Here is a 16648-nt window from a genome sequence, read left to right on the forward strand (position 1 = left end):
TACACTGCTCTTTTCTTGACTGAGGCTAGCTGCTCTGAGGCCCGGGTTTATTCGGTGATGACTGATGCCATCCAACTGACGTTCAATTGTTCAGAAGGACCAGTTCGATGGTAAACATGTCATTCACTGCTGTTTTATTTCCTGATGTCAAGTGCTATTCACTGTTCCCGTCTATTCAAAGCCTTCCTAGCGTCACACTGCGCTCCTGGTTGGCTGCGGCTGATGCATGATGTCCACCTGGGCCCAGCCTGACCACGCTGCAGCTCCCTGCACCTTCTGGCTGTCCACAATGACCCGCGAACCGCCCCATCGGTCACCGTCCCCCCGCCCCCGACAGACCATTGTTGAACATGGGTGCGCCACTTCTGAGGAGCCGCCTGTCAGACAGTTTGGAGCCAGTAAAAAGACCGGTGGTGGTCGGACTCGGAAGAGCCTTTAGGGATTATTTAACTGTGTGCAGGCTGCTTCTCCGTAACGTTTAGGTACTTTTTTGTTGGTTGGCCGTTTCATTTTTCAAAAGTTCAAAATCGGCTGTAGTTTCATCATACGGCTTTGACACGGCGGCATATTTAAAATCTGAAATATGTTGAGACAGGGACCTCTGCATGCTGACAACTGAGGTCTATGGTCGGGAATTATGTGAGGAATCTTTCGAGACATCTTTCGAGGCATCTTTCGAGGCAGGGCTTCTTTCAGACCGATGCTCTTTGAATTTTCCCTGTCTTGTAATTCCGTCTACCAGCCAGGTTACTGCTCATTGAACTTGTTATTTAATTGAACGTTTTTTATATGTAAAAACCACAAATCCTGTATTATATTTTACATTTTTCGCTGACATTTGTTAACAAAATGTGACAGCGAATTTTCGACATTTATGTTTTGTCTAGGAGAATTAGATAAGTGTATGGGGAGGTTGCAATATTTCATAGGTGGGGTGCTTTGAAGCTGTTGTGAGTATCCGGGAGCGCCAAATTCCGCTGACCACACCGCACTATCGTCCTATGTTGGGCTGTAAAAAGGCCAGGGAATATCCAACGCGCCTTGCTCACGCGATTGAAATGCTTTGTTCCACTGCGATGGTGTTGCTTCCTCGCGACAAGTACGACACTTTTTTGTGATTCAAACTGCCCCAAATATCAAACCATGATCTTCTTGCAATACTTTATACCGGCAAGGGCGTATGACATCAAAACTCGGGTAAAAATTATCACGGGTTTTATACGATGCTCTATCAGTGATGTAATAGTTCATGGTCCTGCTGTAGGTATGTATGCATTCAATGCAAAAACGTAGCATTTGCCTGGAAACGAAAACTTTCCAGGAATACGAGGCGGAACTACTTATACAGCGGCATGGCTATTCATCGTGCTTTAAATCGGTTTGCAACCGAAGCACACACATAATAACAATAAATATTATGCATAGGCAGGTGTGTTGCCAGTGCCTTGAATGTGTGAACTGCAAAAATTTGACCTGCATCAATGTGGGTGTTGTTGGTAGACGATGATATATTGCACGCCTGCATCACAAATGCTGTTTCCATGAGTAGTCATTATCACCTGGCGAAATGTCCTTGATGTGTTGCTTTTACCATGAACATGATTTATGAAGCAAGACGCGTCATTTATTTTGCTGTGTGACTGCTGCGGCGTTGCCGTCATATTTTTATTTGATGCCCTCGCCTGCCTGTGGTTTTGCAGTTCGGTTATCGGCTCTTGCCCCTGGTGGCCTGGGCTGTGAGCTTTTCAGTTTCATGATTACCAGCCATTAGGTAATAAGTCATTTGAGAACGTAATATTTTCGAAGTTGTAGTGACGTCACCTTCTACGAAGCAGACATTGGCCATCAGTGATGGCTTGCTTTAAAGACTGGACGTGATGGAGATAGGGGAAGATGCATGACTTAGAATCACGAGATGTAATAATGGTCTTCAATGTGGGTGTTCTTATGAGCTTTATAAGTGGTGCATTTGCGACCCGTTTTAATGGTTGACGGTGCAAAGGATTGGCTCTTGTTACACGTGGTAGATAGAGATCAGCCATACTTTTGAAGGACCAAAATAAAAACAGCCACTCCATCTTTTTTCTTAGGGTGACAAAGGGGGCCAGTCTTTGGCTGATACTTTATGCCTTACAAACCAAGCCCATTGTCTTTGCTTTGTGAATATTTTTTTTTTATGCGATATGGTCAATATTAGCGTGACCAATATCACCAGGTACTACGGGCGGCTTTCCTATATTCCTCTGTATAAGACGCCCGTGACGTCGAGAATAGTAAACCGGCAGTCAATCATGCAATATAGTGAGGTTTTCGTGTGCCTCAAATATGTGCTTGAAATGGCAGCAGCGGCCCAAAGTTCTCAATAGATGTGTCTTGACACAATTCATTGTGGCACGAATGTCATTTGTGCGTTCTATTCCTAACAACGAATATTTTTATCTCTTTTTTTTTTAGCAGCAGATCAATGGAATCGAGCAGTCTTATTCGTGCAATTAATAATGTTTTCTCAGCTATGATGTTCAAAAAGGTTCAAAAATCCTTGCTATAGCACCCATTTTTATCATTCTCTGAGCAATAGCTAATGCATACCTTACCAGCTTACCTCTCTATAATCTATTGCCCCACCTCGATCAGCTGCAGTCTGTGACGTCAGCGGTGCCGATGCGGCCGGTAGCGGCAGTATAGGGCACTGCGGTGCTCGGCTGTGACGCCGCGCCGGCCGTGCCGGCCATTGGCTGGCCCGCCGCACTCCGCTCGGTGCAGCGGCCGGGACGGGAGCGGCGGCCGCTCAGAGCTCGAGAGGTGCTGCTGCCGGACGGTGGGGTCGAGTGCCGCTCTAGGGCTGTAGCGATGGCCGGCCGAGCCGTGCTGCTGCAGCTGGTGCTGCTGGTGCTGCTGGTACTGGTGCTGGTGCTGGAGGGTAGCGTGAACGCCATGCCGCGCTCCGGAGGACCGATTCTGTTCGTGGAGGATCAGCTGGGCGCTGTGTTCCGTCGGTTTCCGACGCGCACCACGCGGACGTCCGTTTCGTCAAGGAGGGGGAGCAGCGATCAGGAGCGACGCGACGGACTGGGCTTCTCGCCGCGGTTCCGCCGTTTGGAGCGACTGGAAGTTCCGCCGCCTCCTCGCCGTTCGATCACTGAGGAGACCAAACCGGCGCGCAGAGCCTTCGCCGGGAGGAGAAGGTCAACAGTGTCGTCATCGGCTATTATATTTCCCGGCCAGGAGGGACATGAGCTGCCATGGGCGCCTCGAACAACAACTACCACGGAGCGGACGGTAGCAGAGCCAGTACCCGAGAATCCTGTGGAGGGTCGCACTGATACAACCCTGGCGAATCTGGTGGAGACCAGGGATGAGATCACGCTGAAAATTTCACCGGAGAAGAAGCAGGAAGGGGTGTTGGAGAAGGAGTTGCCGTTGGTTCCTGAGTGTGACGGAGTCCAGTTCTATGCGCGGGACCCGTCAACGGGCAAGTGCCGGCCTCTGGCTATGCGATCCGGCTGTCCGAGCGGAGAGTGGTTTGTGTTGGACCGTGAGACGCGCGTGGCTGCCTGTCGACCTTACCCGTGCCCGCTCGGTCAGGCGATGCTGGACGGCGCGTGTCAGAACCTGAGCGACTCGCGGTCCGTGTGCGCGCCCGGCATGGTGCTGCAGGTGAACGAGTTTGGAGACGCCTGGTGCGACTGCCGCAAGGGCCGCGTGTTCTGGCCGGCCGAGCAGCGCTGCTACATGGCCTACCTGCGCGGACCCTGCGCCGAAGGTCAGCAGTTGACCGTGGACGCCGAAGAGGCGGTGTGCGTCGCCAACCCGTGCGGCCGCGACGGCTGGGCGCGCTGGCCAGAGACGGGCCGCTGTCACCCGCTCTTCGACACCAGCGACGCGCCGTGCCCTCACGGCAGGATGGAGGTCGAACCCGCCACACTGCGACTGGTCTGCAACGACGTCGTCGCCAACTCTGTGTTCTCAACACCGTCGGTGCCGTGCGCGGTCGGAAGTCGCCGCTCGCAGGGCGGTCGCTGCAAGCGGACCATCAGGGCGGGCGGCGGGGCGCTCACCTTCAGACGAGGACCCTGCTCGCCGGGCTTCGTGGAAGCACCCGACGGTGGCTGCCGGAGAGAGATCCGGCCCGGACCTTCGTTTCTCGGGTAGAGCGCGGCGCGCTTGGCCGTGAGCCAGTAAAACGTCGCGTGAGACTCTGTGACTGGGACGCTATAATGGTGACCAGTTTTAACTGGATGGCGAGTGTTGGCTAAATTCGCTGGACTTTTTACAAAGTGTTGTGTGACGACTGTACTTGACATTTTGTGTTCTGAGTGTGCTCATAAGTGAATGGTATCTGACTTTCGCGTGGCCGAGAAGTTATTGTGAGGTGTGAGAAATGTTCGCTGGTTTGCTGACCCCATCCTACCGATACGCTCTTGCTGTATTTTGAGCGTCGTGATTGCATGATTTTTTTCATGTAGTGCCTGCATACTGAACATATGAAGACTTGTGCTGCAGGCGGTAGTCATCCAATGCTTTACTTGACAGCTTGTATCAATAGTTGTCTGACTCTGTGTTTTTTACAATACCCATTTAAACACACAGTTCGGTAATTCACATTTCACACACTTCTCATGAGGCGGGGATCATGGTTTTGAACAAGCTGGTCCCGCTGATCCCAATATTTCCTTTCGCCGTTGTTGACACTCATTATGATGTAGTTTTTACCGCCGTGCGGTTGTGGGGCTGGGTCACCTTGATGGGCCCGGTTGGTCGTCGGGTACCCCGCTACTGTGTCAACTGTTGGTCCACTGTGGAACGGTCTGTGGCCGTGCAATGCTCGTGTGATGTTTTTGTGTGTGTATCGGCCGGCTCCGTTTAGCGTGCTGACGTGTATTTTTTGGTAAATTTTGTGGTAAATGACAATACAAGTGATACCTTCTGCGTTTATGTTTTTATTCTTTTTTTTCAAAGCTAAGTTCTTGCAGGTGCCTTCATAAGGATCAATGATTTATTGACTCTCGTTATCCGATGCTGTATGCTTTTCTAAATGCACTTAAGCGACTTTCTTTGGTCTTCTTTTTGATGCACCCATTGCGAGAGAAAGTTGGCTAAAATATGCCCTGGGTCTGGGTGCTCCGCTTCGTGCTTGAATGCTAGATGGGTGCCTTTCCAGCCTTTCAACCTCTGCCGGACACACCAAGACGCTCTAAAATTCACTGAAGAATTTGGTCGACAACTATGCTAGGTCAATCGCACTGGAAATGCTTCCTGGCTTCTGAACTTTGATCGTTGGTGCTTCGTGAAATTTCCTGTCTCCAAGCGCTTACTCCTGTTTATGGGGGTAGGTTTTCCATTTTGTGCATCTCGTCGATAAACCATATTTGGACCGTGGACGAATACCTTTTGATTGATGCGCCTAGCAACACATACCTCATTTTCTCGCAGTGTTTATCAGATGATTTGCGATGGCCGAGTCTCCTGCGATGAGTAATGGCCTCATTAGTCCGGCCACATCCATTAGCATTGTTCACATACACGATGCAATCTGGCCTTGTTCTGCTTGTAGTTATTTTCGTTCGGGCAACGGACAGAAACGGAACTCACGCGACTGGCAATGGTACCGCAGTGACCATTTGCTGTTTGGCTTCTGGTAAAAAGTGATCATGAGTAGCCTTCGCTCGACATTTCGTGTGGCACTGTGGGCTTTTTATCAGTCAACCCGTCTTTTTACCTCATTCGGATAGCGTTATGTCAGTGCGTCATTCTCGACTGAGTACTGCATCATACTTATTTAATGTAGGCAGATAACTGGACTGAAATGCTGCAATAGCCACCTGTTACTGTCTATTAGCTTGGTCTTTCCAGACCTTTGTCATCAACATAACATCCTAACTGTTTATGTACATACCTAAACATCTAGTTACAGGATAATATGGTTTCTGGCCAGTGTTCGCCATGGGCCGGGCCAGCCCAATGGGCTATGGGCTGGGCTGGGCTACGGGCTGGGCTGGGCCCTCAAATATTAAGGATCGATGGGCTGTGGATGGGCTGGGCCAAGAACTGTGAAGTGGAGTCAGTGGTTCGCAACTGAGACAAGAACTATAACTACATAGCTTATTACTGTACATGACTAAAAAACGAGATAATAAAGCACGCATGCAATGTGCATTGTGCAATGTGCATGCTGCTCGCAAAAGATTGTTTGGCTACCTTCGGATGCCTGTGTGGTGTCAATAATTTTTCATTCATTTGTTTTGACGGGCCTGGCCGGGCTGGGCTGTGACGCTTTTACCATGAATGGGCTCGGGCTGGGCCGGGCTGTGAACCCATGGGCCTGGGCTGGGCTGGACTGGGATTTTGCGGCCCGTGGCGAACACTGTTTCTGGCCCTTGTGATTGTGGCTAGAAGAGTTGCTATCAATGTGCAATAGGTGGCCTGTGTCCCCGGTGTTTCGACTATTAGCGGGGGTATTCCGCTAGGAATACTACAGTTCGTGCCTGTTTGGTGTGGAGTCGAGCAGGGCTTGTTTTTCTTTCAGTTGATGAATAATGCATCGATCTCTCTGCCGGTTTGAATTATTCATTGAGCCCGGTCGTTTGCAGGCAGATGACCGAAGGAGCTTGCCTAGGGACTAGGAAGCCATGACCGCTACCCTTGTCAGCTTTTGCTGACTGTGTCTTTAGTTCACGGCTTGGGTGGCGTATTTCATGACTTGAATGATGACGGTTTATTTTATGACGACGTGACGGCCATATTTTACCTCGTTCAGTAAGATATTGTGAGTCTGAACGTTTTATTTCAGTTGGTCTGTTTTCCTTTTATCCCGTTACATCACATAATGGCCAGCATACCTAACCTTTGTGGATGAAAAGCACCGTAACGGTTTTGTTGGCTGAAACTCATAGTTCATTTCTTTTGTCTGGTGCAAAGGCTTTTGTACCCAAGGAACCGTAGCTTCATTATGTATTTTGGAAACATGTAAAGTCATTAAGGCATACAAATTTGTTATTTGACTTATTAACCACCTCTCGTAGGTTTGTCTCCACCGATAACAATATGGTGGAGAACAATTTAAACACGCGTTCATTGGTATGCAGAACAGTTAACCATATAGTATTCCTGTGAAATAATTTAAAAGGTAATTTTGCACCGAACACCTTGTAAGAAGCAAGGGGGGTAAAGACGACTGTGTCCTATTGAACGCAATTTTTGCTGGCAGAAAGGCTACACCCGGTTTTCTGGTGTGACCGATTCCGTGTTTCGTTTCGACCACACCTAACCTGTGGCCTGTGACCGTTTCGACCCGTCCCTGACTTCCCCTTTCCTCATCCCACCTCTACATCAGACTATTTATGGTTTATAGAACATAATCGCAGTGGCATGTTGTTAGCTGTTGCTATTCTGTCTCAACACGTTCGAGCCCGTCCCGACCCGTCCCAATCCGTCCCGAGCACTTCCCAGCACGTCTTAGCCTGCCGCTGCAAACACCATCTCCGCAGCTGCCGTCGTATGCAGACTGCAGAGGTGTGCAATTATGACCTGCTGTAGCCACCGGGTGGACCGCTCATCCCTTGCTGTTTGTCTGCCGAAAGTGCGCACCGCACGGTGCTGGCAGGTGGATGGAGAGCCGCAGTGAGTGGTGTGTTTTGGATCTCCATACTCGCGTAGTTACCCGGCGGGTTCCCTGTGGAAAACAGGATTGCAGGGTACTGAATCCTACGGGAGAAGATTGAGCTCATCCTTATGAAACCATCTGTCAAACACTCAGAACAGTAAATTTGCAGAGACAGCATTAGCTTGCTCGCCCTTGCAACTGTAGCATTGTGTCTTCCAAAGTTCAGGCTACAATCATACTAGTTACGCTTCATACATGTTTCGGCTCATTCCCACGGATGGTTGTAGAAGCGGAGACACTTGGAAACGATTTTTCTCACATTTGCAAGTTGCAAGATTTCATGGTAAATGGCAGGAAATGCCTTCAACATACCTAATCATAACTCATTCTCACCAGAAAGTACTGAAGGTTCGGCCGATATTTTGAGCGAGCGCTGTCGGGTTTACCAGCTGGGCATGCCTTTCCGTTCACACCCCCAAAAAATGGCAGTTATCGGCTCGGTGAGCGTTGGCGTGGCTTCAGCTGGTGATCGACAAACAGGGGAACTCCATGGCCGCGCGTCACTTAGTCAGCGCCAGCGGTGGCAGGTGCGGCAGCGTGCGGTATCACGAACCGGTCCGTCACGAACGTGGGAGGCCTCACGAATACGAAGCACTGGTTGGACCGTGCTTGGCCCATAGGAGGTGCTCGAACGAGGCGGACGGTCGTCGAAACTTTCCATAGTTCTGGCTGGCCCGTTGGACCTACGACTTATGTTGTGTTTTAACTGAATATGCTTCAAGGTTACTTGCAGTTATTTATTTATTTATTTATGTTAGATTTTAAGTTCAAGAGTACAGCAAGTTATGAAACCGTCTTCTACCCATTACCGCAGTCCGCAACCCTTCAGGTGCGCATCGCGTTGTTTGATGCTGACTCGTCTGTGTAATCAGTTTCCCGGCCTACATGGTGCTCTGATGCTCACTCTGGCCAGCTAACCCGTTAGCTTTCTCACTCAGTTGTCTATCTATCTATCAGTTGTCAGTTATCTATCTATCAGTTGTCTAAACCAGTGGCCATTGGGTTTTATAGTACTGCGCAACAAGTTCAGCTTAGTGACCTCCCGTAACCCAATAGCCACTTTTTCAACTATTCAAGCTAAGCTTCTTCCCACAGCTGCCTTATTTGTTCATTGTAGTGCTAGTGCCTTCTTAGCAAACCACCACACCCTTGTTAGCCAGCAAGCTAATGTGAGCCCCATGTGCGCCGTCCTGTTTGACCTTGGACACATTCATCACCTGTTTGGCCCGCGGCAGGACCACGGCACTCCGCACGGCCGCTGCTGGATGACCGCCAAAACGTGCATCCATCAACACACGGATGTCGTATGCCGACTCTGCTTTGCCACCCGGTCACTCTCCTGGACCCGTTGCTGTTGAACCCTGTTTCTTCTCAGTCTGTCCCATTTCTCAATCTGTTTCGATGGATCTGTTTCAAGTCTGTTTCAATGGAAGGTGAATAGAGAAGGCTGGGGTTAACATGATTATTTCACTTGAACAGTGACGAAGCTGAAAATGAAGAGCTATCAGCGAACTCCTTGCATGTCAGCGCGTTATGCAGGATATGGCCACTTGTGCAGTTGAATACACTTCCTCTGGATCGCTTATAAACTGCCAATGATAACCCTTATCTCATTCTCTCTCCCTTTGTTCCATAGAGACCTGCCCATAGGCGTCACTGAAATGGCGGCATATGTGCGACTGTAGCTGTCATAAAGTATTGCAAGTTTTTGTTGACCTCTGCACGATTGTTATGCGCGGCGTACCAGGATAGGCAGTCGGTTTTCCTGCAGACCTGCACACTTTCAAGGCTGGTGACCACTGACCATGCTGTTATGAAATGATTCTGACGACGTTGAGCTCGGAGAAGGTAGTTTTTTGTTTGTTAAAGGACTGTATAATTGCAATAATGAAACGTGCTGTCATCTTTCTTGCGTAGGTGTGTAGGCGTTCTTGTTATAACTATGAAGGGATGGTTTCAGTATTCCGTCAAGTCGAAATGATACAGTTACCTTCTCCCATAGCGACCTCCCAAGTTTTCTCTATCCCTGATGCTAGGTTAAAAAGGATCCGGGATATAGGTCTGTGAAATGATTATCTTTGAGTCACCGATGATGACTTTGGATCCGGACCCGGTATAAAGCTTACAAAGCGGAACATTCAATCAACAGTGAGAACGCCGGAAGTATCGACAAGACAGGAAGGAACGACACTGACCCAAATGCTTTTTCTTTTCCTTCCCGTCTGATCTATTCGTGGAGGCGCTTTTCGCTATTGTCGCTACAAAAGCTGGATGGTTGCTAGGGAATCATGTCCTACAAATGACACACTCATACAGTCTCGTTTTCTCGCTCAAAAGTGCATCCTTATTTGGTCGAAGGCGTCGGCAACATTTCTGCGTTTTACAATCGTGACAAAAAAAGCGAATTTCTGGTGCCTTTTTAACTCATTGAAAGCCTGCTGTTTCTGCATAATCCAAAGCAATTCCAGCTTACTTGTCACTTTGGCCATGGCTGTCCCATCGCCAATCGTGTCAGCTTGCATCACTTTAAGGGTAACTTAAAGCGTCTTGCATCACCTGTGCTTTGCAAGGGCAACTTACATCACCGGAGGTGAAGGCTAACTGGGCGGACTGAATAGCCTCGGTGTTCTCTATCCCTGGATACGTTACTGAAACATTTTACCACTGACTGCAAGTTGTAACTACTACTCAGTTGCAGAGCTTTTTTCAGAAGGATAGCTAAGACCATCCACACTCATCACATTTCGTATTCGCTGCATGGTATTCGTCATATTTTTAGGGAGACACTAAATTCGTACATATTTGTCATCTTTTTAGGGAGACAATAAATTCGTACATATTCGTCATCTTTTTAAGGAGACAATAAACTCGTTCTTGATGTTTCATTTGCTTGCTCGTTCCCTTTTATGCCCCGCATTAGTCATTCATTACGGGACAGTAATTGGCATTAATTATCAATCACCAATCAATAACCTCAGGCCATCTTTCCGTACCCAACCGGATCCAGCGGGACTTGGGCTCAGTTACATCCTTCCGCGTCTGTCCCGGGCTGGTTGGGTAACAGCCTGGCCCAGGCGTGGAGTCGCCAACCACCGAACCGACGCTGACCGGCCGGCCGGTCCGCTGGCTGACCTTGGCACCCGGTGCGCGCGATTACAATGCTGCTCACGTCGGCTGGGCAGTTAGGAGCGGGATGGCAGTGAAGTCACTGCCACTTCCACTGCAGTGCGTGTTTGGTTATGTGATTGGGTGTGTGAGGTAACCTACGGGGATTTTTTTTTTATCGAATCGAGTATCGATATCGAGTATCGAGAATATCGAGTAGGATGAAGGGAAGCGTCCAGAAAGGACCACATTGCCTGTGTTTGTATAACAGCAATTTTGTCTCATTTGCAGCCTTCCTGACTAGTCAGGAAGTAGGTATGTTTGTATATGTATTATGCGTGGTATATCTGCCATCACTTGTGTGGCTGCCAGAATATTGCACAACTTGCTTTCTACGGTATTAGCAAGCGGCTCTCTCAAGAAGTGAGCATCATCGATATAAGATAGACCCAGCAGTGGTCTTGGAAGGCATAGACGGAATGACTGGGAACCCTCACTTATCACCGGTCAGTAAAACTCCCTGCAGCCATAATAGTCACAGCTCAAACAGCGACCAGCCATCACCTTCTCGCGCCACGTGGTGAAACTCATGATTCACCATTCCCATCATCACCGCCGCCGCCGCCGCCGCCGCCGCCGCCGCCGCCGCCGCCGCCGCCGCCGCCGCCGCCACCGCCGCCGCCACCGCCGCCGCCGCCGCCGCCGCCGCCGCCGCCGCCGCCGCCGCCCAGTGAGTCTGGGCTGACATCAGCACCCCTCCGGTGCCCCAGACGGAGGCTCAGACACGGTAACCGGCGGTGAACGGTGGCGGAAGCTCAGGATTATAACGCGGAATGGGCTGGGTGCATGCGATTCGCGTGTGGACTTGGCAGTTCACTAGTGGCTTGTGATTGGGTTTCCGTCGAGCGGCCCCGCGCCTCTTTCAGTGCACGAAAAGCTCATCATCCAGTAAAAGCACCGAGCCGGAGAGCTGAAATGTGTGTTCGTGTGGGCCAACTCACCGTTGTATTAGTATGAAGCCAGCTCCGGGCGATAGCTCGAGCGCTCTAGTCTCAATTTAAACAGATTGCGGCGTCCGCTGTGAGTCAGGGGCATTCCGTGAGATGTACGGAACTTCCCTGACTGTTCTGCAGCCACAACGCACCCAACAGCGAGTGGGGAGGTGCGTGGTAGCGGACTTTCCCCATGAGGTTATACAGAACGTGCCAGCTCTCATGGAAAAGGGGTGTGGCACTGCGCGGAGCGCAAGATTGGTCTCGTTGTGGTAGGGCTCCATGAGAAATTGACGTGAATTGGATTTTTGCAACTCTCATGTTCTGTCATATAAAATCACAAGTTGGTAGCAATGTCTTATATTTTTCGTTATTCTGTTCGTGAATTAAGTTTTTTCATTACGCAGTGTAATTAGTTACAGTCCCACTGATATTCTCATCGTGTGAAATTGTGAATCTGTAAGTACTTGTTATAAATGGATGACTATATTTCACAATGCAATAACATAAGCTCCAAGTTAAACAAAGAATCTACTCTAAGCTTGGACGTTTTGTCGTAGTTTTTTTTGCCGATGGCTGCCGCTGCGATGCTCCATAATGTGCTCCAATGCCGGTAGATGTGCGTCTGGACTCTAGACGGTCTGGACATACGCTGTGCTGCTGAATGTGACAGTCTTCGACAAAGCACCGTAAAATTGCGAACTTGGCACGCGACGGTGACTAGCATATTCGCACGATCAGATTACCTTCTTTCTCTACACCCCTTACATCTCGTTCTCCCGTCATGACAGCTCACGCGCTGTCGAGCCTGCTATCGCATGTCAGATTCTTGGCAGCGCACGGTTTCTGCGATTCTGCTCGTCATTCAAAGAAGGCACTCTTTGCGGGTATGGTGTCCAAATATGGTGCGTTTGATAGGCGGTCAGCCGAGACCCAGAAGTCTTACCGCTTCTGATAGCTCCGAGAGAGAATACATGTCAGGATTAGAGCTGGTTTACAAGTTATGTAATAAGTTCGTCGGCTTAGTACACCCATGCTGAAATAAGCCGGGAATCAAATGACTAGGTTTTATGCCGTCAGAGTTATTAGAAAGGTTCCTGTTGGAGTTGCTTTGATAAACTATTTTAGGTTGATTTGATTTCATTTAAAAGGCGTTAAAGCATAGCTAATTTTTTAATATTATTGAACCAGCCATAACCTCCAAAAATGCGTTAGGATATGATTTAGCTGCTCTCAAAAAGCTGCACCCATTCTGGGGGAGGGTGGACTGTCGAGTTGGGAAAGGTGGACATATGTATGTCACTGTGCTCACTCGGTCCCCAGCTCGACATCTCACCCTCAACTCTATCGCAGCTACGCCATTGACACCTCAGAGCTCTCTCGCAGGCCGCAGCCCTAACCACGGAGGGCGGCTGGAGACCCTCTGCTAATTCCAGCCACGTCCCATGAGCCGGTTCTGTTCATATCGCTGTTGTTAGTGTTCCCCTCTGCCGCACTGGTCAGATAGGGATACGCCGTGACCATGGGATTTAGTCGATAACCGTGCTACTGGGCTTGATCGCGCTAGAGGCGTACAGTAGCGGCGGACAGATCACGATTTTACACTTGAAGATCACGATATTACTTTGAGGTCACGATTTGGCGTGACCGCACGGCCACAGAACATTGTTGGTTGTTTTATTTACGAGCAGTAAAACTGAGTGCAACTTTGATCAGCTATTCTGTGACCTTCTCTGCCTCTGAGCACTGTTTAAAGTTATTCTGTGACACCCGGTATTCTAAGCATATAAGGGGGTCGTATCAAGCCCTCTGGTTATCTGTGTGATGAGGAAGGGCTTACGGATGAGTGTCATACCCAAAGTTTTATGAAGTGTCTGCATGAACACTACATTTCTTGCATGAACACACTTCCTCGAAAAGTTGGCTTTCTCTTTGTTCTCGCGAGTCATGGTTCCTATTAAGCTTTATTGCTGCGTGGTCTCGTCCTCAGTTGTTGTGACGGCCGTGATTTGGCGGACACACAGGGAGCCTGAGGTGGCTGAGAATCCTCCCGATGCCTCCCCTGCATGCTGCATGAGTGACACCGGCAAGCACAGCATTACCCAACCTGTTCTGTCCCGCCCGGTGTTGCAACTCGCGTCGTAGTGTTTGGGCGGCTTACGGCAGTCACCGCGCTGGCAGCCGGTAACTGCTGGGTGGTGTGGCGTTATGTCACAGCCCTGGGGGTGTCGGGAAGTCCACCGGTGTTTAGAATATCCGCACATCAAGCAGGGCCGCTCGGTAACCGCTGCGCAGCGCAGCGACCGGCGCAGCTGCCGCCCGCTGCTGCGCGCGCGGTCACGCGTCTGCCGCTGCTGTCTGCTGTCTGGGTTGCGTGTGTGCCGGAATTTCCAGCAGTTTGGCACCGGGTCACCTCAGGACTAGTTGGGTGGTCGCTGTGGCGGGTCGCTCCGAGTGTTTATCGAGCGGACCGGGGACGGCACGGTCGTCCACACAGCCCCCTGCTCGCCGGACGGTTCCGGACCCGGCCAGCGGAATTTCCACAGCGGGTACAATGGAACAGGAATGCTGTGCGTGCTGGCGGATGCCATGTATGGGCCCCGAAGCATGGGTTGTTGAGTGTTTTGGAATGTTCGTGGCTATCAACTTTTACTTCGATTGCTGGGAATCGACCCCCGGGGTTTGTCCAGGGGGTTCAGGTGCTTTTGATCAAACAAGTGAAACATTGTTTTTATAACGGTAGTGCAGGCTTTCTAGCTTTTAGGATGTTTTCCAGTGGACCTCGTACTGCTCGGAATCAACGCTTTTTCTGCATGCTGAATCATTGAGCTTTCTCCAATCAAGTTTAAATCAATATCCATTTTTTATTATTGCTCGGTCTTCGGAAAATCGTTCGTTTCTTTGTGAAAGCATTATTGTTCTCGGCGGCGCTTTCATTATGCTGATAGGTGTCTCTGTAGCTGCCTCATTTGACATAATCTCAAGCCAATGGATGCTTTGGCCCATGGGCCAAAGCAAAAGACGACTGGGTTACGCAATATGCATTCCAATGCGTAGTGGTTATGGGTGATTGGCGATTTGCTGACTATTCTGTTCGCTCAATTCTCTTCGCCAGGAAGTCTTTTTGGTTGTAGTTTTCTACAAAGGGTCTGTCCCTTTTGGTTATTTTATTTTTACAACGCTCGCCAATGAACATGCCCTTTCGATACAAAGGCTCATGGGAGCCTCTGGCCCTCGGAGTATCATATCATGTGATATGGGGATTCAATATCATATGACATATCTCCATACGTTGGCTGCCATGTTGTTAAATTGCCCGATCAAATTCAGTCTCATGGAGTCTCAAACAATCCCATGAAAGCGACCGGCGGTTCTAAAAAAATCCTAAGTCACACTTAGGTATTACTTCTTTTTAAGCAATCGCAATTGAAGTTTGCCGATCAACTGCTGACTTGCATGCTGTTTCAGCCCAGGGTCACCTATCTCGATTCTGAATCATCGAGGATGAATAAAGAAATACCCGAGCTGGCCCCCCAGATAACCATTGTGCAATGTATGCGGTAACCCAACACTCAACAGAAGGTGAAGTCCCTGCCTCAGCAAACGTGACTCAGTGCCGGAGATAAGCGAATTCGCGTATCGCTTGGTCATTGTGGTGGTGTATGAGTCAGGCCGAGGGGATGCGTTGATTCAGAATTTTGCATCTGCCACTGCCGAGAACTATTTGTGGTCTGCACTCGGTGCTGCTGTAAATGCTGACGATCTCATCATCATCATCACCATCATTCTTTGTCATGCACCGCTTTTACAGCGACAAGTAGGTACTATGCATCATATACTCGTACAATTGTGTGATCACAAATGATCGGAGCCACAGGAGCAGAATCAGTGTGACCACGTGATGAGCCTCAGTAGTCGCCGGGAGGCTTCTCAAGTTCCTTGAAGGACCAGCCGAAAGCTGTCCGCCAAGTTGTTCTCTCGCTGCGGAGCCCGCACACGGCCAAGGTCCACCGGGCCACCAGCCACCAGCTCCATTACCGCTCGGAAGTCCCTGTTGTTCATTTCAAATTATTGTTGGAGGAATTAGCCCTCCAGGTCTTTGGGGCACATCACATGGTCAGCTTCGCCAGGGAAGTAATCATGGCCTGTTTGATGGATGGAATTTATTTGTTTGCAAGGCTGCATTTGGTGGATGCATGACAAAAGTGTGCGTCGTCGTTTCTCCTCGTTTTCATGTTTGCTGCGTTACACTGGTGAATCCATAATGCTGGTTGTTTAAGAAATTATGACGTGAATGGGGAAGCGAATGCTGATCATATGGTAGAGCTTTTTGATTTTCAATCATGACATTCATTCATGGATTCATTTCCTTGTCACCGACTCGGGCTCCAGAATGCGCCATTCACCAGCGTAGTTCAGGGCCGATGTCACGATACTTCTGCCATCTACACAACTCTCGGCGCCGTACTTTCCAAGTCCGCTCCATAGATGTCGCCAGCTGGCGAGCTGTCTCACTCCACTCCACCGACTTGGCTTCGATCAGCTGTTGAATTACGCCGAGCGGCACATCTCCAGGGGCGCGGCGCGGAAAATTCTTTCAAACTGGGGGGGGGGGGGGGCTCACCATACTAGAGATAAACCTAGGTTACCCCCAAATCTAGTTTTTTCATCGGTTTTAGGCCACTTATTTTTCATCCTTTGACTTTTTCAAGAAAAAAAAAACATTTGCATAAAAAGTGCGGCATTCCGTCTCAAAGTTGTGGGGGCACCGCCCCCACGGCCCCAGAGTTGGGGGGGGCAAGCTGCCCCACTGCCCCCCCCCCCGGTTTCCGCGCCTATGCACATCTCCACCTTACGGTGTTGACTGGGCCTGACCGCCTTACCGCTC

The 16648-nt window shown here is 49.7% G+C and overlaps 2 protein-coding genes across 3 annotated transcripts in view; both read left to right on the forward strand.

Moving 5' to 3' along the window:
• The window catches only part of LOC122363182 (ubiquitin carboxyl-terminal hydrolase CYLD-like), a 65679-nt gene that overhangs the window by 23884 nt on the left and 25147 nt on the right, over nt 1–16648 (forward strand). The window lies entirely within an intron of this gene.
• On the forward strand, nt 2752–4931 carry LOC122363184. The gene has a single exon (XM_043332149.1). The coding sequence runs from the start codon at nt 2851–2853 to the stop codon at nt 4150–4152; it is 1302 nt and encodes a 433-aa protein (XP_043188084.1). The 5' UTR covers nt 2752–2850; the 3' UTR covers nt 4153–4931.

This window comes from Amphibalanus amphitrite, unplaced genomic scaffold (genome assembly GCF_019059575.1).
Source record: "Amphibalanus amphitrite isolate SeventyFive unplaced genomic scaffold, NRLGWU_Aamphi_draft 000609F_arrow, whole genome shotgun sequence".
Taxonomy (NCBI): domain Eukaryota; kingdom Metazoa; phylum Arthropoda; class Thecostraca; order Balanomorpha; family Balanidae; genus Amphibalanus; species Amphibalanus amphitrite.